Raw genomic sequence first — 25,098 nt, forward strand, 5'->3', positions numbered from 1 at the left:
GGAGGAAGCAAGGTGAGCACAGTTCCCTTGATGTGAAACCTTCCAAAGGCTTCCTCTGTTTCTCCAATAAAATTCAAATTCCCTGCATGGCCAGCAGGACTCCCCATAATCAGGCTAATGCCCATCTTCTGTTCAGGCTCCTTGCCCGCATCCCAAAGGGCTTTCTCTTTTTTTTGAGACAGGGCCTCACCCTGTTGCCCAGGCTGGAGGGCCGTGATATGATCACAGTTCACTGTAGCCTCCACCTCCTGGGCTCAAGCGATCCTCCCACCTCAGCCTCCTGAGTAGTTGGGACTACAGGCAGGCACCACCGCAGCTCGGCTAATGTGATGGTTTTATTTTCTGCACAGCACTTCTCACTTTCTGACATGATCTTAATTACCTGTTTATTACCTTGTCCCTCCGCCCCCCCTCCAATGGAATGCAGCTTATTCCCGTGTCTCTAACACACAGTAGGTGTTTACCGGGCAAAGGAACTACCTAGGGCCCGTGCACCCTCGCCCTGGGGAGTACATCGGGCCCCATCCTCCTCCAGGAAGCCTCCTCTGACCAAGCTGGGTTCCCAGACCCTGGGGCTGCCTCCCTCCTACCCCGACGGCTTGCGGCCACACGGGATCCGTGGATCTGGCCTTGGATCGGGGGTGCCCGGAGGCACTTACACCGTGGGTTCCATCACCTGCGGGCCGCGGGATCGCAGGCGCCCAGAGGGGAGGCCGCGGCGTCCCGGAGAGCTTCCTGGAAGCGGCGGCCTCTGCGAAAGCGGGCGCGGGCGAGGCTGCAGGCGGCGCAGGGCCTGCAGCGCGCTCTTGTGAGGTAACAATAATGGCAGCTGGCACCCGGCCGTGCGCCCCATCCTCACGCCCCGGGCCGGCCCCCGCGCGGGACCCCGGGGCTGCAGGCGACAGGGACGATCCGAGGCCTCGCGGACGCCCGCCCGGCCTCGCCCCCTCGCCCCTTCTTACCGTCTCCGAGGCCGGCTCCCCGGTGCCCAGGAACATGGTGGCGGCGCTGCCCGGCCGCCCCTCAGGGCTGCGGGATCGGGCGTCCGGGTCTGGGGATCCGCGGGCAGCCCTGGCCGCCTGCAGCCTCGGGGCCTTCCCTAGCGCCGGCCCGCGACCCCGCTGCCATGGCAACCAGGCCGCCGACCCGCCGATCCCGGTTAGCGACCTGCGTTCCCCCTGGGGCGACCATGCGCGTGCGCAGAGTCCGCGGGCGCCAGCCAGCCGACCAGGAGCGCTCCCGGAGTTCCCGGGGAGGAGCGCGGGGCTGAGAGGGGGAAAAAAACCGGCCGGGCGCAGTGGCTCGCGTCTGTAATCCCAACACTTTGGGAGCCTGAGGCAGGAGATTCAATTGAGCCCAGGAGTTTGATACCAGCCTGGGCAATGTAGCGAGACCTCGTCTCTCGAAAATTAAAATAAAATAAAAATAAAAGCCAGGCATGGTGGTGCACGCCTAATAGTCCCAGCTCCTCAGGAGACTGAGGTGGGAGGATCGCTTAGAGCCCAGGAGGTCGAGGCTGCAGTGAGCTATGATCGCACCACTGCAGTCCAGCCTGGGCGACAGAGCGAGACCCTGTCTCAATCAAACACACATACATAATAAACTTTAGTGTGCCTTCAGGGTCTCATCCAGGGCGCTTTGCTCTCCGTGCTCCCTGTGCATAAGTACCCCTTGCCACTCTCCCATCCTTGGGCTTCGCAAACTTCTTGCCCTTCTCTTATCTAATTATAGAGCCAGCGCCTATCTACGACCTTTCATATGTGATTCTGAATTCCACAAACTTCCTAAAGCCTTTCACAACTCATTTGAAGGCCAGACCAGTCCTAACCGTAACTCCCCGGGAGGAAAACTCTGAGCTGAGGCTATTTATAGTGCTTATTTATCCCATGGCGTGTACATGAGTGAGTTTCACTGAATAACATTTTTTTTTTTTTTTGACGGAGTCTTGCTCTGTGGCCCAGGCTGGAGTGCAGTGGTGCGATCTCGGCTCACTGCAACATCTGCCTCTTGGGTTCAAGCGATTCTCCTGCCTCAGCTACCCGAGTAGCTGGGACTACAGGTGCGTGCCACCACGCCCAGCTAATTTTTGTGTTTTTAGTAGAGACAGGGTTTCACCACCTTGGCAAGGATGGTCTCACTCTCTTGACCTCGTGATCCGCCTGCCTCCGCCTCCTGAAGTGCTGGGATTACAGGAGTGAGCCACTGCGCCCAGCCCTGAATAACTATGAATACGTTTAATTATGGAGCATGTGTCACACTCTGCTGATAATCTCATATTTAATGTACATGTGCCATGTCACATTTCTAAAATCTGAACAGTTCTGAATTCTGAAAAAACATTTGTCCCCAAAAGTTTGAGATAAGAAATTGTGGACTTGGGCCAGGCGCGGTGGTGGCTCACGCCTGTAATCCCAGCACTTTGGGAGTCTAGGGTGGGTGGATCACTTGAGGTCAGGAGTTTGAGACCAGCCTGACCAATATGGTGAAACCCTGTCTCTACTAAAAATACAAAAATTAGCCAGGGGTCGTGGGTGCCTGTAGTCCCAGCTACTCGGGAGGCTGAGACAGGAGAATTGCTTGAACCTGGGAGGTGGAGGTTGCAGTGAGCTGAGATCACACCACTGCACTCCAGCCTGGACATCAGAGCGAGACTCCATCTCAAAAAAAAAAAAAAATTGTGGACCTGTACAATTTGGAGCCAGACTGCTTGGGTTCAAATCCAAACTGTGACAATCCAGTAGCTGTAAGGCCTTATGAGTTAGCCTCTCTGTGCCTCAGTTTCCTCATCTGATGGGCTGGTAGTGGTACTCTCCTACAGTTGCTGTAGAATCATACAAGTTTACAGTAAGTGAAGTACTTAGCACAGTGCTGTTGTTGAGTTTTCTTTTCTCCACAATTACCTAACTGGGTGAATATTAGTATCTCATTTCGCAATGAGGAACCAAATTTCAGGGAAGATAACTGTGCATTTCAAACTTTTTCACATATGTAGTTCTAAGGCTGTATGTGTGTGTGTGTGCAGGGAGCATGCAAGCATCAGGGAAGTTGCTTTTCCAAGGTTACCCAGCACGGCTGGGCGCGTTGGCTCACGCCAGTAGTCCCAGCACTTTGGGAGGCCTAGGTGGGCAGATCACCTAAAGTCAGGAGTTCGAGACCAGCCTGGCCAACATGGTGAAACTCTGTCTCTACTAAAAATACAAAAATTAGCTGGTTGTGGTGGCAGGCGCCTGTAATCCCAGCCACTCGGGAGGCTGAGGCAGGAGAATCGCTTGAACCCAGGAGGTGGAAGTTGCAGTGAGCCAAGATTGAGCCACTGCACTCCAGTCTGGGCAAAAAGAGTGACACTCCGTCTCCATAAATAAATAAATAAAATAAAGGTGACCCAGCAAAGTCAGTGCTTTTAAATTTTTAAATTTTAATATCCATAGGAATTCTGCTTTGTTTCCTAAATCTGCTGTTTGCTACCAACAATCTTGCTATAAAACAATGCTTTGGGAACATGAGCCTTGTCTATCCACGGGCTTTGAGACTCTCGAACACGCAGTTGGTGTTTTGAACTCAATTTTTTGGACCTAGTTTTTCTGCCTGTTTGCTTTCTTAAAACACAGGGTCTTGCTCTGTTGCCCAGGCTGGAGTGCCGTGGCAGGATCACAGCTCACTGCAGACTTGATCTTCTGGGCTCAAGCGATCCTCTCACCTCAACCTCTGGAGTAGCTGGGACCACAGGCGCATGCTACCAGGTCTGGCTGATTTTCTTTTTTTTTTTTTTTGACAAAAATAAATCGAGTGGGGTGTCCCATTTGGCCAGGTTGTCTAATCCCAATCTCGCCACCTCGGCCTCCCAATGTCACGCCTGGCTTTTTTTTTTTTTTTTTTAATTTTAAGAGATGGGGGTCTCGCTTTGTTGCCTAGGCTGGTCTCAACTCCTGGCTTCAAGCAATCCTCTCAACTGCGCCTCCTAAAGGGCTGGAATTTCCGGCATGAGCCACAGCGCGGCCGCGGAGGACTTAATTTGAGAACCTGAAGCCAAATGACCAAGGGCTTTTGTGCACGGATCAGGACGCTTCTCTCCGGCACGTAGTTCTCTCACTCCGGCCGGTGCAGACACTGGGTGCCCCTGCAGGCGAAACCCCGCCCCTCCGGACACAACCCCGCGCCTTCCTCAGAGATCCCCGCCCCCGAGACGCCCCGCCCACCCACCGGATGCCCGGCATGAACCACCAGGCGCCTAGCGGGGGTGATCGGTCGGAGCGCCCGGCTTGGCGCCTGCCTGTCCCCAGCCCCTCTCATCTTGAACTCCTTCCTTCAAGTCTGGGCCCTTGAGGCTTCCAGAGCGGCCTCCAGGGGTGCAGTCTCAGTTCCCCACGTCAGCCGTCTCGGTCCTTCGCCTCCTCCAGGCCTGGCAGGTGGCACTGTCCGGAGGCGGAGCCTTGGGCGAGGGGTGGTTGCGACCGAGGACGGAACACAGCGGTGAGGCGCGCGGAGCTTCGGGGGTCGTGTTCGCGGTAGTGGTGCGTAGGGGGGCCAAGGCCCGGCCGAGGGGGCGGGCGGGCCAGGGAGCAGCCCAGCCCGGGGCGTGCGCGACCTGGGCTAGCTTCCCAGCCCGACTGTGGCCTCCTGCTCTGGAGCCCCTTCCGGACCCTCGGGCCTGGCGCTCGCGGCCAAAACTGACTCCAAAGTGTGGGGGAAGGGTTCCTCTTCCCGGGACGCAGCCACCCCGGGCATTGGCAGACCATGCCCCGGTTAGACAGAGCCGCTGACCACCCCGCCCACCCCCGAGGCCGGAAGCACGGATGCACACCCCGTCCTGGGAGGGACAGGCGCCCCTTCCCCTCCGCACTCCGCCGCTCCCGCACCCCAGCGCCCCCCTCCCCCCCCCGCCGGCTTCAGGACGTCAGATGCAGCCACCACTAATCCTGGGAGGGACAGACACACGGACAGGCGCCCCTTCCCCTCCGCACCCTCCTGCTGGCTGCAGAACAGCAAATGCAGCCACCACTGACCCTGAGAGGGACAGACACACGGACAGGCGCCCCTTCCCCTCTGCACCCCCCTGCTGGCTTCAGGACGTCAAATGCGGCCACCACTTGACGCTGGGAGGGACAGAAACTTTCCAGCCCAGACTGGCCCTGGGGTATGGATAGACATCCCCCTGCACACATGGCTGACCCCGGAACTCAAAGATGCCCCTGACTCTGGCCCACCTGCAGCCTGGGCCAGCACCATGCTGTTGCCCCGACTGCACCAAAGACCAAGGGTGACAGACTTTGAGCTCCGGAGGCCTTGTGGTTTCAGCCAGACTCTCATCTGCCCCTTTCAGCCCCGTCACCAGCACTCAGGGCCCCACCTAGACCAAAGCTTTGCACATCCCTGCAGTACAGACCTCTGGTCTGGGGATCACGGTTCTCCCGGTCTGAGATGAAAGTTTTGGGGCCTCTTCCCAGGCCTGAGCAGGCATGGTGAGCTGCTGTGACTAGAGCGAGCTGGGTCTGGAGTGGGCATTGAGGTTTGGCTTTCACATTGCCTTTGCAGGGACTGCGGCCTCACCATGGACCCGGAATGCTCCCAGCTTCTCCCGGCTCTCTGTTCTGTTCTGGTAGATCCCAGGCAGCCGGTGGCAGATGACACCTGTTTGGAGAAGCTGCTGGACTGGTTTAAAACGGTCACTGAAGGAGGTAAGGAGGTGGTGCTGCTGTTTACTGTCTATCCAGAGACCAGACGCAGAGCCTGGGACAGGGAGCAGGGGTCAGGTGGGGACTCCTCTGTCCTGGAGGAAGGGCAGAAACTGCCAATCAGATGTCTTTCCTTCACTTCCTAAGGATTATCTGTGGCAGACTGAGGGCAAGTCAAGATGAAGCCCGAGACAATGATCTGGAAGTTAGAGCTTGAAATTCAGCCAATTCAGCCACGATCAGGGCATCCCAAGGTTCAGTTCTGCAGAAGGCGTGAACAAACTTGTTTTGTTGTTGTTCTCATTGTATTTAGTGTGTTTAAGACATCAGATTTGTTTTCTTTCTGATTATGAAAGTAGGGGCCGGATGCAGTGGCTCACACCTGTAATCACAGCATTTTGGGAGGCTGAGGCGAACGGATTGCTTAAGTCCAGGAGTTCGAGACCAGCCTGGTCCAACATAGCGAGACCTCATCTCTAAAAAAAAATAACGGGCCGGGCGCTGTGGCTCACGCCTGTAATCCCAGCACTTTGGGAGGCCGAGGCAGGCGGATCATGAGGTCAGGAGATCGAGACCATCCTAGCTAACACAGTGAAACCCTGTCTCTACTAAAAATACAAAAAATTAGCCGGGCGTGGTAGTGGGCGCCTGTGGTCCCAGCTACTAGGGAGGCTGAGGCAAGAGAATGGTGTGAACCCAGGAGGCGGAGCTTGCAGTGAGCAGAGATCGCGCCACTGCACTCCAACCTGGGCAAGAAAGCGAGACTCCGCCTCAAAAAAAAAAATAAATAAAAGATAACAAAAATTAGTTGGGCCTGGTGGCATACCTGTAGTCCCAGCTACTCCAGAGGCTGAGATGGGAGGATCCTTTGAGCCCAGGAGGTAGAGGTTGCAGTGAGCTATGATTGTGCCACTGCACCCTGACCTGGGTGATAGAGTGAGACTCTGTCTAAAAAAAAAAAAAAAAAGTAATACATGTTCTTTAAAACATGAACAAAAGAGTAAAGAGACAAATTTAATCATCAACCTTTTAATTTCCTCCCAGCCTTTTTCATAACACATAAAGCTGTATTTTTCTGGGGGAAAAAAAATGAGGTCATACCATAAATACAATTTTGGTGTCTTGCTTTCTCTCTTGCTATCATAGTGAGTGTTTTCTCCACATAATATGTTAATGTTATCGACTACATGTTATTTGCTGTAGGAATGGACCATAATTCATTGAATCACTCCATTATTAACATGTTTATATTTCTCATTTTTCATCATTTTAAGTAGTGTCATAGGTCAGGCACGGTGGCTCATGCTTGTAATCCCATCACTTTGGGAGGCCAAGGTGGGTAGGTCACTTGAAGTCAGGAGTTCGAGACTAGCCTGGCCAACATGGTGAGACCTCGTCTCTACTAAAAATACAGAAATTAGCCGGGCACGGTGGCATGCGCCGTAATCCCAGCTACTTGGGAGACTGAGGGAAGAATTGCTTGAACCCAGGAGGCAGAGGTTGCAGTGAGCCGAGATCGTGCCACTGCACTCCAGCCTGGGTGACAGAATGGACTCCGTCTCAAAATAGTGTCGATCGGGCGCGGTGGCTCACACCTGTAATCCCAGCACTTTGGGAGGCCAAGGCGGGCAGATCACGAGGTCAGGAGATCAACAACCTCCTGGCTAACACGTGAAACCCCGTCTCTACTAAAAATACACACACACAAAAATTAGCCGAGCGTGGTGGTGGGCGCCTGTAGTCCCAGGTACTCGGGAGGCTGAGGCAGAAGAATGGCATGAACCCAGGAGGCAGAGCTTGCAGTGAGCCGAGATCACGCCACTGCACTCCAGCCTGGGCGACAGAGTGAGACTCCGTCTCAAAAAAAAAAAATAGATAATGGCTTCCCTTTTACATAAATATTCTTTCATGTAAATGTTTATTCTCATAGTTGATAATTGTGTTGGGATAGACTGCATGTTGTTAATTTCTGCTATTCTTTACTTCCTTTTTTTGGTTTACCCTGTTTTTTTGTTCTTTTTATTTTTAAGTTATATTGTATTTTTTTTTAAGGATGGGGTCTCACCGTATTGCCCAAGCTGCTTTTGATCTCCTGGACGCAGGCAGTTACCTGCCACTGCTTCCCAAAGTGCCTTTTACCCTCTTTGAGCTAAATATCTAGGTCTTCCTTGTTTTCTAATATATATATTTAAGGCCAGGCGCAGTGGTTCATGCCTATAATCCCAGCACTTTGGGAGGCTGAGGCAGGCAGATCACTTGAGGTCAGGAGTTGGAGACCAGCCTGGCTAACATGGTGAAACCCCGTCTCTACTAAAAATACAAGAATTAGCCTGACATGGTGGTCCATGCCTGTAATCCCGGCTACTCGGGAGGCTGAGGCAGGAGTATCACTTGAACCTGGGAGGTGGAGGTTGCAGTGAGCTGAGATAATGCCATTGCACTCCAGCCTGGGCAATGGAGTGAGAATATATATATATATGTATATATATATATTTTTTAGGACTATCATTTCACACCTGTAATCCCAGCACTTTGGGAGGCCGAGACGGGCGGATCACGAGGTCAGGAGATCGAGACCATCCTGGCTAACACGGTGAAACCCCGTCTCTACTAAAAATACAAAAAAATTAGCTGGGCGTAGTGGTGGGCGCCTGTAGTCCCAGCTACTCAGGAGGCTGAGGCAGGAGAATGGCGTGAATCCGGGGAGGCAGAGCTTGCAGTGAGCCGAGATCACGCCACTGCACTCCAGCCTGGGCGACAGGGTGAGACTCTGTCTTAAAAAAAAAAAAGAAAGACTATGCATTTCTCTAAAAGTATGACTTTAGTTACATCTTACAAGTTTTACATTGCAGTACTTTGGTTGTAATTTAGTTCTGAGTATTTTACGCTTTTCATTATGATTTTTTTTTTCACCCATAAGTTATTTAAAAGAGTATCCGTTAGTTTCAAAATATGGATTTTTCCAGTCTTTTTATTATTGATTTTTAATTTACTTTATGGAGGTTAGAAAATATATGTTTTGAATCTTTATAGCTGTTGAGACTTTTATTGAGACACAGGACCCAGGCGAGTTTTCTCAATGTTCTAGAGATTTCACTATATGATTTTGATGTTTTGGTATTTGAAGGTCTTCAACTGTGGCCTAAGGTTGTCATCAGTTTTTCTTTCTTTTTCTTTTTCCTTTTTTTTTTGAGCCAGGGTTTTTCCCTGTCACCCAAGATGGAGTGCAGTGGCGTGAACACGGCTCACTGCAGCCTGGACCTCCTGGGCAGTCCGCCTGCCTCATTCTCTTGAGTTGCTGGGATCAAGGTGTGTACCAGGCCCAGCTGTTTTTTTTTTTTTTCCCCCATAGAGATAAGGTCTCACCATCTTGCCCAGGCTGGCTTGGAACTCCTGGGCTCAAGCAGTCTTCCCGCCTGGGCTTCCCAAAGTGCTGGGATTACAGGAGCGAGCCACCATGCCCGGCCTGTATTCAGATTTTAAGAAGTATTTTTCAGTAGCTTTATTGAGATATAATTTGCATACCATGCCATTCTCCCATTTAATGTGTACCAGATCCTTTTGTAGTTTGTAAGCATTATATATGTATATATATAAAATATATATATGTATATATATATTTTTTTGAGACCGTCTTGCTCTGTTGCCCAGGCTGGGGCGCAGTGGCACAATCTTGGCTTACTACAACCTCCGCCTCCTGGGTGTCAAATGATTCTCCTGCCTCAGCCTCCCGAGTACCTGGGATTACAGGCGCATGCCACGACGCCCGGCCAATTTTTGTATTTTTAGTAGAGATGGGATTTCATCATGTTGGCCAGGGTGGTCTCGAACTCCTGACCTCAGGTGATCCCTCCGCCTTGGCCTCCCAAAGTGCTGGGACTACAGTGGAGAGCCACCGCACCCAGCCTAAGCATGATAATTGAGTGTTCAGGTGCACGTGTGAGATGTGGCACCATGGAACCCTGGTGTGACGTCAGTATGTGACCCGTCTGACATGAGAAAAGGACAAAATAAATAAATAAATGGTACCAATTCAACAGTTCTTAGTAAATTTACAGGGCTCTGAAATCATCAGCACCATCTAATTTTGTTCCCCCTAAAGAAACCGAGTCCGGATTCACAGTGAGTCCTTGCTTCCTCCTCCCTCCCAGCCTCTGTCATTTCTCCTGCATTGTACTTGATGGAAAGAGTGTAGTTTCCACACTTGTTCATTAGTTCAAACCTGCTATGTTCTTGCTAATTTGTTTGCTTGTTGCTGAGAAGTGTGTAAAAAGCTTACACCAAGATCATGGATTCATGATTTTTCTTTGAGATGCATCCTTTTTTTTTTTTCACTTTACATATTTTTTTCTTTTTCTTTTCTTTTCTTGAGATGGAGTCTTGCTCTATTGCCCAGGCTGGAGTGCAGTGGCATGATCTCGGTTCACTGCAGTCTCGACTTCTTGGGCTCAGATGATTCTCCCACCTTAGCCTCCCTAATAGCTGGGACCACAGGAGCCCGCCACCATGCCCGGCTAAGTTTTTGTATTTTTTGTAGTGACTGGGTTTCACTATCTTGCCCAGGCTGGTCTCAAACTCCTGGGCTCAAGCAATCTGCCCGCTTTGGCCTCCCAAAGCGCTGGGATTACAGGTGTGAGCCACTGTGCCTGGCATTTTTTTTTTTTTTTTTTTGGAGACAGGGTCTCACTCTGTTATCCAGGCTAGAGTGCAGTGGTGTGATCACGGCTCTACTTCCTGGGCTCAAGTGATCCTCCCACCCCAGCCTCCTGCATGGCTGGGACTACAGGGACACACCACCACACCCATTTTTTTTTTTGTATTTTTTTCCGGAGACAGGGTTTCACCACGTTGCCCAGGCTGCTTTACACGTTTTTGAAGTGAGGTTAGGTATACGTAGATGTAGGAATGTTGTGTCTGTCTGGAATTTCTGTCTGTGATCAGTGAACTTTCTTCTGCGTGAATACTGCTTTTTGCTTTACAGCCCATTTTGTTTGCTATTCCTGTTGCTACATCAGCTTCTTTAAAGTTAGAATTTGCCTACTGTGTCTTTTCTCTCCTGCTCCCAGCCTTTCCTGTCGTTGCATTTTATTGCTTTTAGAAACACCACATTGCTCGTTTTTAGTGTTTAATTTAATCTCAGCAAGTCTTTCTTTTAACAGATAAGTTTGATCTCTTTAATTTGTTGAGGTGACTGTTAGATTTGAATTCTTTTGTATTTTTTAATTTCCTGTTCCTTACCTTTATGCCTTTATTCTCCTTTTCTGCCCTCCATCAGATTGATAAAGCTTTTTGTTTTTTCTTTTAAATCTTTCCTCTTCTGGTTTTGAAGTTATACATTCTATTTTTGTTCTTTTTTTTAGACAAGTTCTTGCGCTGTTGTCCAGGCTAGAGGACAGTGGTGTAATCACGGCTCATTGCAGCCTTGACCTCCTGGGCTCAGGTGATCTTCCCGTCTCCGCTTCCAGTGTAGCTGGGACTACAGATGCGCCACCACGCCCAGCGAATTTTTATAGAGAGGGGATCTTCCTGTGTTGCTCAAGCTGGTCTTAAACTCCTGGGCTCAGGCAATCTGCCCACCTCGGCCTCTCAAGATGCTGGGACCACAGGCTTATTTATATTCTTTAGTGGCTACCCTTATATTTTTAACATGAGAACTGGATTTTTAAAAAAGTCTGAAGTTAATTAGACTTTCCATTCTCTATCCAGGCAACTGAAGGATCTCAGAGCACTTGAACTTCAGGCCATCACAACCTTCTGTTATTGTTGTTTAGTATTTTAATTCTGTTTTGTTTCAAAATCCTTCAACAATTATTTTTTTAGATTTTGAACTCAGTTGGGTTGTTTTTTGTTTTTTGTTTTTTGTTTGGTTTTGAGACAGAGTCTTGGCCTGTCACCAGGCTGGAGTGCAGTGGTGCAATCTCGGCTCACTGCAACCTCCACCTCCCAAGTTCAAGCAGTTCTCCTGCCTCAGCCTCCCGAGTAGCTGGGACTACAGGCACCCGCCACCATGCCTGGCTAATTTTTTATATTTTAGTAGAGACAGGGTTTCACCATGTTAGCCAGGATGGTCTCAATCTCCTGACCTCGTGATCCACCTGCCTCGACCTCCCAAAGTGCTGGGATTACAGGCATGAGCCACCACGCCCCACCTTTTTTTTTTTTTTTTTTTTTGAGACGGAGTCTCCCTCTGTCACCCAGGCTGGAGTACAGTGGTGCAGTGATAGCTCAGTGCAGCCTCAAACTCCTGGGCTCAAGCAATCCTCCCGTCTCAGCCTCCTGAGTAGCTGGGACTGCAGATGTGTGCCACCATGCTGGGCTAATTTTTTTTTATTTTTTGTAGAGACAGGGTCTTGCTATGTTGTCCTTCTGCCTTGGCCTCCCAAAGTGCTGGGACTACAGGTATGGGCACCTCACCCAGCCTGCAGGTGCTGATTCAGGTGGACTCAGTGCTTTTTGGGTCCTGGCCTGGTTCTCCTCCTCTGCATGCTCCTCACTCTCCTTACTGAACCACATTCTTTCCACAAGGGCTTCTCACTGGGAAACTCTCCCAGCCTTTGCCTCAAAATGTCTTTTTCCCCCACTGGTACTTTTGAGCAATAGCATAGCTGGGTATAGAAATACAGGATGCCAGTTCTGGAGGGGAATGCTTGTTCTGTTGTACCTGCTTGCATGGAACACTGTCTAAGAAAAAGTACCCATTTGAAAGGTGAAAATGCTCTTCCACTTTTTGTTTTTGTTTTTTTTTTTTTGGAATGGAGTCTCGCTCTGTCGCCCAGGGCTGGAGTGTGTGGTGTGCAATGACGTGGTCTTGGCTCACTTCAACCTCCGCCTCCCGGGTTCAAGTGATTCTTCTGCCTCAGCCTCCCAATTAGCTGGGACTACGGGCATGAGCCACCACACCTGGCTAATTTTTTGTATTTTTAGTAGAGACAGGGCTTCATTATGTTGGCCAGGCTGGTCTGGAACTCCCGGGCTCAAGTGATCCTCCGACCTCGGACTCCTAAAGTGCTGGGATTACAGGTGTGAGCCACCACGCCCGGCTAATTTTTTGTATTTTTAGTAGAGATGGGGCTTCGCCATGTTGGCCAGGCTGGTCTCAAACTCCTGAGATCAAGTGACCACCCACCTCGGCCTCCTAAATTGCTGGGATTACAGGTGTGAGCCACCGCGCCCAGCCTGGTCTTTCACTTTAATTTGCATTTCTTTTTCACTGTCAGTGAGACAGAACATTTTTTCAGCATTTTTGGCCATTCACCTGTTGTGAAAGGTGCAAATGTTCCTCCTTTCACCTGTTGTTAAGGTGTTGGCTTTCTAGTTTTTCTGCCCTTACTGAATTAAAATTATGAGTCATTTGCCATATTTGTTGCAGATACTTTTTTCCCAGTTGGATCCCTAAATCTAACACCTTGCAAGAAAAGGGTCTGGGAATTGCTAGGAGAAGAGCAGTCATCCAGGGGGACGCCTGGTGCTGTGCCCCTGGTGACCCCTGGGCTGGGCCGTCCCCACAGAGTCCAGTCTCGTGCTGCTGCAGGAGCACCCCTGCCTGGTGGAGCTGCTATCCCATGTGCTGAAAGTCCAGGACCTGAGTCCCGGGGTTCTCTCCTTCTCACTCCGCCTGGCAGGAACCTTCGCAGCCCAGGAAAACTGCTTCCAGTATCTTCAGGTGAGCCTGGGGCCTCCCACCTGAGTGTCTCGTGGAGAGGTGGGCAGGCTTTTCCTCCCGCAGCCAGGTGGGGCATTTGTAGCCATCACCATCCCAAGTCCCAGCAGCCTGCCCTGACCCTCTGTCCTCACTAGAACTGCATGCTTTTTACCCCTTTGAAAAATTCGCCTGGAGCAATGCTGGGGCTAAGGAGTTGAGGTTTTCTGGAGTAAGATGACTGGGATGGGCTCCCAGCTCTGACCGGCTGTCTGACCTTGCCTACAGCCGCAAATCTCAGTCTCTTCCTAGGACGGAGATAGGAGTTGTAGCTGCGCCATGGGCTCCATCTCTTCCTAGGACAGAGATAGGAGTTGTAGCTGCACCATGGCCTCCGTCTCTTCCTAGGACAGAGATAGGAGTCGTAGCTGCACCATGGCCTCAATCTCTTCCTAGGACACAGATAGGAGTCGTAGCTGTGCCATGGCCTCAGTCTCTTCCTAGGACACAGATAGGAGTCGTAGCTGCGCCATGGGGTTGTTGTGAGGACCAAACGAGACCACACATCCTGCACCTCCAGTGACCCAGCCTACAAATGAATGAATGAATGACTATTGAGAATGTCTTTTTAAAAAAAATTAACTAATTTTATTTATTTTTATTTTATTTTATTATTATTTTTCGAGACAGTCTTGCTCTGTCACCCAGGCTGGAGTGCAATGGTTGGAACTCATCTAACTGCAGTCTCCGCCTCCCAGGTTCAAGCGATTCTTCTGGCTCAGCCTCCCGAGTATCTGGGACTACAGGCGCCTGCCACCACGCCCAGCTAATTTTTGTATTTTTAGTAGAGACGGGGTTTCACCATTTTGGCCAGCCTGGTCACGAACTCATGACCTCAAGATATCTGTCTGCCTCGGTCTCCCAAAATGCTAGGATTACAGGCGTGAGCCACCACACCCGGCCTTTTTTTGTTTTGTTTTTTTAGAGACAGAGTCCTGCTCTGTTTCCCAGGCTGGAGTGCAGTGGCAGCTCACTGCAGCCTTGACCTCCTGGGCTCAAGTGACCCTCCCCATTCAGCTTCCCGAGTAGCTGGGTCCACAGGTGCATGCACCACACCTGGCTAACTTTTTTATCTTTGGTAGAGATGGGGTCTCACTATGTTGCCCAGGCTGGTCTCAAACTCCTGGCCTCAAGCGATCATCCTGCCTTGGCCTCCCAAAGTGTTGGGACACAGTCGTGAGCCACTGCTCCCAGCCAAGAATTTCTACATAGCAGCAAGGCATGAGAGCTCGAGAGCCTTCCAGAGCTGTGTCTTCCAGCTTCAAGTGCCTCAAACAGGCACCGCTGAGTCTGTCAGGTGATGCCTGGTGTGAGCTTCAGGGCCCTTGCCCGTCTAGCACGACGGCTTCTCTTCGTGCCTCACAGGCCCTCGCCAGGTTGCGCGAAGGCACATCCAGTACCGTTAGCTTGCCGTTCATGGTGCCCCCCAATTAAGCATCTGCAGGCTCCCTAGCAGCCCACCCAGGCACCATCTTGCTGCAGGACAGACTTTCCAAGGTGTCCTAGGGCGCTGCTGTACAGTGAATCAGGGGCCCTTGTCAGCAGCTGGTATGAAAGTGCCCTCCAGGCTGGGCATGGTGGCTCATGCCTGTAATCCCAGCACTTTGGGAGGCTGAGGCAGGCAGATCACCTGAGGTCAGGAGTTCGAGACCAGGCTGACCAACATGGTAAAGCCCCGTCTCTACTAAAAATGCAAAAATTAGCTGGGGGCACCTGTAATGCCAGCTGCTTGGGAGGCTGAGACAGGAGAATAGCTTGAGCCCGGGAGGCAGAGGTTGCAGTGAGCCAAGATTGTGCCACTGCACTCCAGCCTAGGCAACAGAGTGAGACTGTCTCAAAAAAAAAAAAAAAAGAAAAAAGAGTGTCCTCCAAAAGTACCTCCACCAGCCTTGGAAAACTGAAAACCCATCTCTGCTTTGCTCCACATCCCTGGAAACCTACCAGGTCCCCTCACCTCTTTTTTGTTTGTTTTTTTGAGATGGAGTCTCGCCGTGTCACCCAGGCTGGTGTGCAGTGGCGCAGTCTTGGCTCACTGCAACCTCCGCCTCCCAGGTTCAAGCAATTCTCCAGCCTCAGCCTCCCAAGTAGCTGGGATTACGGGCAAGTGCCACCACACCCAGCACATTTTTGTATTTCTAGTAGAGACGGGGTTTCACCATGTTGGTCAGGCTGGTCTTGAACTCCTGACCTCGTGATCTGCCCTCCTCGGCCTCCCAAAGTGCTGGGATTACAGGCTTGAGCCACTGCGCCCGGTCCCCCTCACCTCTTTTTTTGCTTCCCAGCAGGGAGAGTTGCTACCAGGGCTCTTTGGGGAGGCAGGACCCCTCGGCCGAGCAGCCTGGGCCGTCCCCACCGTGCGCAGCGGCTGGATCCAGGGCCTGCGCTCCCTGGCACAGCACCCCAGCGCCCTGCGCTTCCTGGCCGACCATGGTGAGTGCGCCCACACCCCACCCCATTCCTCATCCTGCCTGTGTGACCCCAGGGGAGTCACTGCACCTTGCTGAATCTGAGCGTCTGGTCCGTGCGATGTCACAGGGTTGTTACGAAGAATGCACCGTGACAGTACGGCTGTCCGGTGTCCTCTGGTTTGCAGGTCAGGCCCTAGGAGCCAGGGTGGCTTTCTCAGCCACTTACAGATCAGCCGTGAGGACTCAGTCTTTGAAACTATTTGGGAGCCAGGCGTGGTGGCGCATGGCTATAGTCCCAGTTACTCGGGAAGCTGAAGCAAGAGGATCACTTGAGCCCAGGGTTTCAAGGCTGCAGTGAGCAGTGGTTGAGCCATTGCACTCCAACTTAGGCGACAGAGCAAGACCCTGTCTCAAAAAACAAGAAACGAGGCCGGGCATGGTGGCTCACACCTGTAATCTCAGCACTTTGGAGGCTGAGGCGGGTGGATCACCTGAGGTCAGGAGTTCAAGACCAGCCTGGCCAACATGGTGAAACCCTGTCTCGACGAAAATACAAAAATTAGCCAGGCATGATGGCAGGTGCTGTAATCCCAGCTACGTGGGAGGCTGAGGTGGGAGAATGGCTTGAACCTGGGAGGCGGAAGTTGCAGTGAGCTGAGTTCGCACCATTGTACTCCGGCCTGGGCAACAGACCGAGACTCCGTCTCAAAAAAAAAAAAACCAACACGCAACAACAAGGAACGAATTGGGAAGCATCGCAAGCTGTGTGTGTTTAACGCTCGGGGGAAGAAGATGCTTGTCTCCAGGGAGCTTCAGTTCCTGTTCTCTTTTGCTTATGAGTGGAGGGGCATTTGGGGGCGTCTTGGGGTGCCCTCTGCTGTTTGCATCTTCCCTGAGGCACCGTGCCTCCCCCGGCTCTATTCTGGCTCACCCCCTTTTTCCTCTCTTCCCCCATCCCCTACCCAGGTGCAGTCGACACCATCTTCTCCCTGCAGGGAGACTCCAGCCTGTTTGTGGCCTCGGCGGCCAGTCAGCTCCTGGTGCACGTCCTGGCTTTGTCCATGCGAGGTGGAGCCGAGGGGCAACCCTGCCTGCCGGGGGGCGACTGGCCCGCGTGTGCCCAGAAGATCATGGATCACGTTGAAGAGTCCTTGTGCTCCACGGCCACCCCCAAGGTCACTCAGGCCCTGAATGTCCTGACCACGACCTTCGGGCGCTGCCAGAGCCCCTGGACGGAAGCCCTGTGGGTGCGGCTGAGTCCCCGCGTGGCCTGTCTGCTGGAGAGAGACCCCATCCCCGCCGCGCACTCGTTCGTGGACCTGCTTCTCTGTGTGGCTCGGTCAGGGCCCCGGGACGCAGCTGGGGGGCCTGGCTGGGCAATTGTTTTCCTCGGATGATGCCCAGGGATGTCCCACTGGCAGCCAGAGACTCTCTGAGGACGTGGCCTGCAGTGAAGTGGCACCGGGGTGACCCTGGAACCCTCATGGGGAAAGGCCAGTCTTGGGCTGGGCGCCTCCAGCACCAGGGCCATGGCAGTCTCAGCCAGGCCTCGGATGGGGTTTTGCGGGTGGGGGAGTAATTTTTCTCTCTGGGGTCTCCCTGCAGTTCTCCCGTGTTCAGTTCTTCCGATGGCGGCCTGTGGGAGACGGTGGCGCAGGCTCTGAGCTGCCTGGGCCCCACCCACGTGGGACCCCTGGCTTTGGGGATCCTGAAGCTCGAGCACTGGTATGGTCTGGGGTGTGTTTCATGCCGAGGCGGGTGCCGGGAGCTGGGGCAGGCAGGGAGGTTGAGAGCGCGGCCCTCATGGCAGGGGAGTTCCGGACACCAGGGACAGTCAGGCGGCCGTGCGGGGTGTGACTGGGCTGTGTGTGGGTTGCGCGGCAGCCTTGCAGGCTGGCAGCTTCTGCAAGATCTTTAGCGACAGAATAATTGTTTCAAACAAAAGCTCTGCAAGATCCCCAGAGGTAAGAAGGATGCAGGAGCTGCTCTGCTCAGAGCAGGGTGGTCCTGCCCACACCCTGCGCTCCGCTGCCCTCCCACCTGCCCCCCACCGCAGCTTTGTTTGGGGGTGCTGGAGCTCCCCAGCATGCACACCATGCGGGTAGGGGGCCTGGGGGCAGTGGAAAAGCAGAGCCTGGGGTCAGGACAGGTGGGAAGGCCGTGGATGGCCTGCCAGGATTCTAGGTGGGCTGACATTAGGGGTGGAAGTGACCTCAGGACCTGCTGCCCAAAGGGCCCAGGGGTACCATGAGAGTCCAGCTCTGAGGTCTGGGGTCTCTGAATGTTTAGGAGAGAGTAGACCTGGGTAGGATGGAGGAACAGGCCCGGCCCTGCAGGAATGCACTGTGGGGACACTGCTCACACCTGGGCCCAGACGTGAGGGCAGGTCCCTCCCACAGAGTGGACGCTGTGCACACCTGGGGACACCTGGGAGGCTGGGGGCACCCCGTCCCTGTCCCCCTGAGCGGGCACTGCCCCTCTGTCTGGGTGCATGGCCAGGCCCTCCTGCAGGCCCCTTGGTATCTGCTCCTAAGGACATCAGGAGTGTCAGGCCCATCTCCTTGGTCAGGCCTGTCCCCCCCGCCACTCTCTGTCCCATGGCATCCCCTGGCCAGTGGCCTGCAGAGAATCTGTTTCTCGGGGGGTGTCCCAACCCCCTGGCTGATTTGCCCCAGGCTTGTTGGGGACGTTAGGAGCACAGCCAACTTGTCTCGCGGCCAGGGTCGCGGCGCTCACTTCGTGTTTGTCTCCAGTCCACAGGCACTAAGGACCCAGGCCTTCCAGGTCCTTCTCCAGCCCCTGGCCTGTGTCCTGAAGGCCACGGTTCAGGCCCCTGGACCCCCAGGTGTGCTGCTTAGAAAGGGCTGGGAGGGCGGAACCTGGGTGCCGCGGTTGGGGGAAGGGAGATGGATGAGAGTGCCCGGCTCGCCGCCCCCGCCCCACTTGAATCACACCCAGGCCTCCCTCTAAGAGCAAAGGGGACCGGGGGCATGGCCATCTCCCCTGGTGAGCCGCTGCTCTGCACCTAGGTCCTGGCCTCTGCTGTGGGTGTTGACCGTGGGGGGCCTGGTGACCGTGGGGGCGCTGAAGTGCTCTCTAAGGGAGCTCTTCCTGGCTTGGTCCCCAGGCTTGCTGGATGGGACGGCAGACGATGCCACGACGGTGGACGCGCTTCTGGCCTCCAAGTCGTCCTGCGCGGGCCTCCTGTGCCGCACCCTGGCTCACCTGGAGGAGCTGCAGCCGCTGGTAGGTGTGGCCTGCCCCTCATGCAGCCCAGCAGCATCCACACTGGCAGTGGGACCGCAACGTAGGCTGATGCCCCCCACCCCTCGCTGCCCCAGCGCCCCTGCATCCACGCCAGCAGTGGGACCACAACCTTGGCTGATGTCCCCCGCCCCACATGCCTCGAAGCCCCAGCTCCCCCGCGTCCACGCCGGCAGTGGGACTGCAACCTTGGCTGAAAGCCCTCTTCCTCGCAGCCCCAGCGCCCTTCACCGTGGCCCCAGGCGTCCCTACTGGGGGCTACAGTGACTGTCCTGCGGCTCTGTGACGGCTCGGCTGCCCCCGCCTCCAGTGTGGGGGGCCACCTCTGTGGGACCCTGGCGGGCTGCGTCCGGGTCCAGCGAGCAGCCCTTGACTTCCTGGGGACGCTGTCACAGGGCACAGGTGAGTCTGTTCTGTACGGCTTTGGCGTGGGGCAATCCCCGTGCCCCCACTCTCCTTTCTGCTCAGAGGCGCCTGGGAACTGCTGTCCCTCTCTGTTTCTTCTCTGGGGCAGGGGCTGAGGGGTGCAGGGCCCGTGCAGGAGGTTTCAGCTGGCGGATGAGGCCTTGTCCTGCTCCTTCCCAGAGTTGATGGGGAGGGTCCTAGGGTGGGGGTGGGGGTGATTTATCCACTCACCTCTCTCAGGCCCCCAGGAGCTGGTGACGCAGGCGCTTGCTGTCCTCCTGGAGTGCCTCGAGAGCCCCGGCTCCAGTCCCATGGTACGGCGGTGGTGGGGATAGGGAGCGAGGAGAGGAGGGAGGCAGAGGCAGTGGGACCCACCCCCAACTCCACCCCGGCCCCATGCAGGCCTCTGGGGATGGGGCCTTCACACAGGGCCACAGAGTTGCTGCTCAGAGAGCTTCACGACGCAGGTGGCTGCGTGGGTCGGGCCCGGGGCCTCTTGTTGGTGAGATACATCAGCACGCAGAGGTGTGTGGGGCCATGGGGAGCAGGGGCGCCGGCCAGGCGGCCTGCAGGGAATTCTGGACATGGGAAATGCGGTGGCACCAGGACGGCCCTGGGCGTGGGCTCCGGGTTCTCCTAAGCACGGTTTGTGAACGTGCCCGCTCCACAGCCCCTCGCGGAGCTGGGCCCTGGAGGGTACAGACCTTGTGCCACCTGCCGCTGAGCAGACAGCAGACAACTTTGGAGGAAGGGCCCAGGGCTTCTTGGGATCCTGAGGAAAAGGCGCCCTGCGTCATGTTTTGATGTAGAAATCCCGTCGCCTGGGTTGCGGGTCTTCTGGTGGGGGCTGTCGCCGCCGTCTCCTGCTTACAGTCTGGGAAGCCGGTTCTGCAGCAGATTCTGCCCTATTAAAATCAGCCCAGGAGGGGCGTGGGGCTCACAGCTGTGATTACTGTGCACTGGGGGGCCGGTGGGGGAGGATCAGTGGAGCCCAGGACTTTGAGGCCAGCCTGGGCAACATAGCCAGATCCTGTCTCTACAAAAAATACAAAAATTAGCCTCGGGGGCATAGCTCAGGGGCAGAGCATTTCTGCAAAAATTAGCCGGGCGTGGTGATGTGTGCCTCTAGGCCCAGCTACTCATGAGGCTGAGGCAGGAGGATCGTTTGAGCCCGGGAGGTAGAGGCTGCAGTGAGCTGTGATTGCAGTCCAGCCTGGATGACATGGTGAGACCCTGTCTCTAAAAAAGAAGGAAGCCCAGCGTTCCCTTCTCTCTTTGCTTCCTGTCCCCATCTCTGTCCCTGGAGTACGGGCAGCACAGGTGAAGGCAAGGGGGACAGACAGACAGCTTGCCCTTCCGCCTCTCGTGGCCCTACAGTCCACCCTGTCTGCTCCAGGTTCTGAAGAAGGCCTTCCAGGCCACGCTCAGGTGGCTGCTGAGCTCACCCAAGACCCCCAGCTGCTCTGATCTCAGCCCCCTCATCCCGCAGTTCCTCAGAGGTAATGCAGCCCCTTGCAGGGGGGAACAGAGCTGGAGTCACAGGGGTGGAGGCAGCAGGGGCTGGGTGGAAAGGCTCAGCTGGCTCCGAGGGCAGGGTGAGCCTGGCCCCAAGGTTGCCCTGATCTGTCCCTTCCTGCCCTAGAGCTGTTCCCTGTGCTGCAGAAACGCCTGTGCCACCCCTGCTGGGAGGTGAGGGACTCCGCCCTCGAGTTCCTGACCCAGCTGTGCAGGCACTGGGGAGGTGAGTGCTGGCAGATGGAGGAGCTGCCTTCCCCTCCTGTAGGGGGCTCACTGAGCCAGGGTGCACCGGCAGCCTCTTGCTGGCTCTAGAAACTTGGGCCATGTCGGCTGCCCACAAGGGGGTGGAGGCAGAGGCCGAGGCAACAAGGCTTGGCCCTCAGTCACAGCTGCATGTGGCCGTTTCCACTCCCAGGACAGGCCGACTTCAGATGTGCACTCTTGGCTTCAGAGGTGCCTGAGCTGGCCCGGCAGCTCCTCCAGGACCCTGAGAGTTATGTCCGAGCGAGCGCGGTGACCGCCATGGGGCAGCTGTCCAGCCAGGGCCTGCTTGCCCCCATCAGCCCTGAGCATGCAGAGGCCCAGCAGGTAGGAAGTGGTGGGTTCCACGGCTGCCAGCCCCCACGAGCCCTGAGCACGCAGAGGCCTGGCAGGTAGGAGGTGGCGGGTTCCTCAGCCAGCAACTCCCGCCTGGCCATCGTGTGTGCTTGTTTGCTTGTGGGTGGGCGAGCGGCCAGCATCCAGCGTGGGAGCAGCCGCTGCTGTCGGCAGTGCCTGCAGGAGTGACTGCCGAGGCCCTGGGGCTCTGCTGGCTGTGGGACCTGTGCGCTTCGTCTTCTGTCTCCCCAGCACCCCTCCACTTAGACATGATTACCTGCATTTGACAGATGGGTAAACTGAGGATTGGAGGGCAGTGTGCTCACCGCGCAGCATGGGAAGGTGCCAGAGTGGGCTGTGGCCCTAGACTGCATGTCCGGGGCCAGCCCCCATGACGTACCCGGGGTCCTGTTGTGGGAGCCTCGCTCCTGCCGCCCCACCAACCATCCGCACCTGCTCCCTGTCCCCCAGAGCCTGTTTCTGGAGCTGCTGCACATCCTCTCCGTAGACTCGGAGGGCTTCCCACGGCGGGCGGTCATGCAGGTCTTCACCGAGTGGCTGCGGGACGGCCATGCCGACGCGGCCCAGGACACGGAGCAGTTCGTGGCCACTGTGCTGCAGGTGGCGAGCCGGGACCTGGACTGGGAGGTCCGTGCCCAGGGCCTGGAGCTGGCATTGGTGTTCCTGGGCCAGACGTTGGGGCTGCCGCGTACCCACTGCCCCTATGCTGTGGCCCTACCCGAGGTGGCCCCAGCCCGGCCACTTGGCGAGGCACTGAGGGCTCTCTGCCACGTGGGGCTCTTTGACTTCGCCTTTTGTGCCTTGTTTGACTGCGACCGCCCTGTGGCGCAGAAGTCTTGTGACCTCCTTCTCTTCCTGAGGGACAAGATTGCTTCCTACAGCAGCCTGCGGGAGGCTGGGGGCGGCCCCAACACCGCCTCCACGGAGGCCACCCTGCCGGGGTGGCGGGCGGGTGAGCAGGCCCAGCCCCCGGGGGACCAGGAGCCTGAGGCTGTGCTGGCCATGCTGAGGTCCCTAGACCTGGAGGGCCTGCAGAGCACGCTGGCCGAGAGCAGCGACCACGTGGAGAAGAGTCCCCAGTCCCTCCTGCAGGACGTGCTGGCCACGGGAGGCTTCCTGCAGGGGGACGAGGCCGACTGCTACTGAGCAGAACCAGAGTCTGCCTCGGGCTCAGGACTGAGGGAGGCAGCACCGTGTCCTTCTGTGGGACGCTGCCAGCCCCAGGGCTCCAGCCCAGCCCGGCAGATCATCTGGGGAAGCCAGGACCAGGAGAGAAGCAAGGTCAAGAAATCCCACATTTTGATGTATTAAAGAAATGACTTATTTTTACTCAAAATGAATGGCATTGAAGTCTTTAATCCAATTTGAGTTAATTTAATAATAATAATCTGAGACAAAGGTCCAGTGTCATTCATTCGCATGTGGATATCCAGTTTTCCCAGCACCATTTATTTATTTTTTATCTGTCTGTCTGTCTGTCTGTCTTTTTTGTGATGGCGTTTCGCTCTTGTTGCCCAAGCTGGAGTGCAATGGCACGATCTCGGCTCACTTCAACCTCTGCCTCCTGGGTTCAAGTGATTCTCCTGCCTCAGCCTCCCGAGTAGCTGGGATTACAGGCGCACACCACCATGCCTGGCTAATTTTTTGTATTTTTGGTAGAAGCAGAGTTTCACCATGTTAGCCAGGCTGGTCTCAAACTCCTGACCTCAGGTGATCGGCCCACCTCAGCCTCCCAAAGTGCTGTGATTACAGGCGTGAGCCACTCCGCCTGGCCAATTTATTTTATTTTTATCTTTGTTTATTTATTTATTTATTTTGAGATAGAGTCTTGATCTGTCGTCCAGGCTGGAGTGCAGTGATGCAATCTCAGCCCACTAGCCTGTGCATGCCAGGCTCAAGTGATCCTCCCATCTCAGCCTCCCACAGTCAGACGTCACCATGCCCGGCTATTTTTGGGGGGTATTTTTTGTAGAGACGAAGTTGAGCCATGTTGCCCAGGCTGGTCTCGAACTCCTGAGCTCAAGTAATTTGCCTGCCTTGGCTTCCCAAAGTGCTGGGATTATAGGCATGAGCCACTGCGCCCAGTGATGTTTTAGTGTTGTTTTAGAGATGGGGTCTTGCTCTGTGGCCCAGGCTGGAGTACAGTAGCATGGTCATAGTTCACTGCAGCTTCAACTTCTGGGCTCAAGCCATCTGCCTGCCTCAGCCTCCCAAGTAGCTGGGACTATAGGTGCATGCCACCACACCCAACTAATTTTTAAAATGTTTGTACAGATAGTCTCCCTAGGTCTTCTTTTATTTATTTATGTATTTATTTACTGAGACAAGAGTCTCGCTCTGTTGTCCAGGCTGGAGTGCAATGGCGCAATCTTAGCTCACTGCAACCTCTGCCTCCCGGGTTCATTTGATTCTCCTGCCTCAGCCTCCTGAGTAGTCTGTTCCTCTTTTATTAAAGAGACTGGCCTTTCCCCACTGTGTATTCTTGGCACCCTTATCAAAGACTAATCATGTATGTGAGGGTTTATTTCTGTACTCTCTTCTGTTCCACTGGTCTGTGTGTTTGTTTTTACGCCAGTACCATGCTGTTTTGCTTACTGTAACTTTGTAGTATACTTTGAAGTCAGGTAATGTGATGCCACCAGCTTTGTTCTTTTTCCAAATTACTTTGGCTCTTTGGTCTTTTGTGGTTCCATATGAATTTTAGGATTGTTTTTTCAACTTCTATGAAAAATGCCATTGGAATTTTGATAGGAATTGCATTAAGGCTATAGAGCACTTTGGGTAGTATGGACATTTAAAAAATACTAGTTACTCTCATCCATGAACATGGGATTTCTTTCCATTTATTTGTGTCCTCTTCAGTTATTTAAATTGGTGTCTTACAGTTTCCAGTGTACAGATCTTTCACCTTTTTGGTTAAAGTTATTCCTGGGGGCCGGGCGCAGTGACTCACGCCTGTAATTCCAGCACTTTGGGAGGCTAAGGTGAGCGGATTACCTGAGGTCAGGAGTTCAAGACCAGCCTGGCCTCAAGTGATCCTCCTGCCTTGGCCTCCATAAGTGCTGGGATTACAGGCATGAGCCACCACACCACATCCAGCTAGGCAGTTATTTTCTTGTAGTGTATTGGTTTGTTGAGCACATCCCAGCGTCCTCTAACTTCTGTTCCTGTGTTTAAGAGTTTGGCTGTCAGTCTAATGTCTGTTCTTTTCAAAGTAACCTCTCTTTTTCCTGTGGCTGCTTTTAAGATTTATTTTATTTATTTATTTTTTGAATTGTCCTTGGTTTTCTGCAACTTTACTGTCTTGTGTAGGTGAGAGTTTATTTTTATTTATTCTGCTTGGAATTTACTGGGATTCTTGAATCTGTGGATTAGTGGTTTTTTCATCAGTTCTGGGAAATTCTTAGCCACTATCCTTTCAAATATTCTCTCTTTCTCTCTCCTTCCTCCTCTCATCTCCTCTTCCCCCTTTCCTCTTTTTTTTTTTTTTTTTTTTTTTTTTTTTTTTTTTTTT

At 54.0% G+C, this 25,098-nt stretch overlaps 2 protein-coding genes and 1 pseudogene across 15 annotated transcripts in view; 2 read left to right on the plus strand and 1 right to left on the minus strand.

Moving 5' to 3' along the window:
• IQCE (IQ motif containing E) overlaps positions 1 to 1,185 on the minus strand; it is a 54,228-nt gene extending 53,043 nt beyond the window's left edge. For 3 of the 8 annotated variants that reach the window (XM_032755745.2, XM_058442180.1, XM_032755739.2), the window contains exon 1: positions 963 to 1,185. Coding sequence is in view for 4 of the 8 variants with exons in the window: in XM_058442180.1 (XP_058298163.1) it covers positions 963 to 998 (36 nt within the window). In the remaining 4 variants the exon portion in view is untranslated. Of the gene's footprint in view, positions 1 to 659; positions 749 to 962 lie in introns of those variants that run through there. The other 5 variants (XM_032755740.2, XM_032755743.2, XM_058442193.1 and 2 more) reach the window with 4 other exon arrangements.
• Positions 1,186 to 4,251: 3,066 nt separating this feature from the next.
• Positions 4,252 to 24,438, plus strand: BRAT1 (BRCA1 associated ATM activator 1). Of its 7 annotated transcripts, none has more exons than XM_032755753.2 (15): positions 4,252 to 4,470; positions 5,533 to 5,675; positions 13,181 to 13,335; positions 15,654 to 15,801; positions 16,746 to 17,118; positions 17,385 to 17,504; positions 18,533 to 18,624; positions 18,907 to 19,025; positions 19,259 to 19,445; positions 19,689 to 19,762; positions 19,851 to 19,973; positions 20,845 to 20,947; positions 21,091 to 21,189; positions 21,382 to 21,554; positions 22,035 to 23,371. In XM_032755753.2, the coding sequence occupies exons 2-15, from the start codon at positions 5,549 to 5,551 to the stop codon at positions 22,728 to 22,730; spliced, it is 2,589 nt and encodes an 862-aa protein (XP_032611644.1). In that variant the 5' UTR covers positions 4,252 to 4,470; positions 5,533 to 5,548; the 3' UTR covers positions 22,731 to 23,371. The 7 variants fall into 7 exon arrangements, with proteins under 7 accessions (XP_032611644.1, XP_058298181.1, XP_032611639.1 ...); XM_058442198.1 differs by having other exon boundaries at positions 4,355 to 4,470; positions 21,418 to 21,554; positions 22,035 to 24,438; XM_032755748.2 differs by having other exon boundaries at positions 4,355 to 4,470; positions 15,657 to 15,801; positions 22,035 to 24,437.
• Positions 9,572 to 9,667, plus strand: LOC116809989 (small nucleolar RNA U13; annotated as a pseudogene).
• Positions 24,439 to 25,098: the final 660 nt, after the last annotated feature.

This window comes from Hylobates moloch, unplaced genomic scaffold, assembly GCF_009828535.3.
Source record: "Hylobates moloch isolate HMO894 unplaced genomic scaffold, HMol_V3 SCAFFOLD_1, whole genome shotgun sequence".
Classification (NCBI taxonomy): Eukaryota; Metazoa; Chordata; class Mammalia; order Primates; family Hylobatidae; genus Hylobates; species Hylobates moloch.

Coding starts and splice junctions, on each gene's coding strand:
- BRAT1 (XM_032755753.2), top strand. CDS start 5,549: ATGGACCCGGAATGCTCCCAGCTTCTCCCGGCTCTCTGTTCTGTTCTG. Junction 18,625..18,906: donor TCAGGCCCCTGGACCCCCAG/GTGTGCTGCTTA, acceptor CTTGGTCCCCAG/GCTTGCTGGATGGGACGGCA. Junction 20,948..21,090: donor CATCCCGCAGTTCCTCAGAG/GTAATGCAGCCC, acceptor TTCCTGCCCTAG/AGCTGTTCCCTGTGCTGCAG.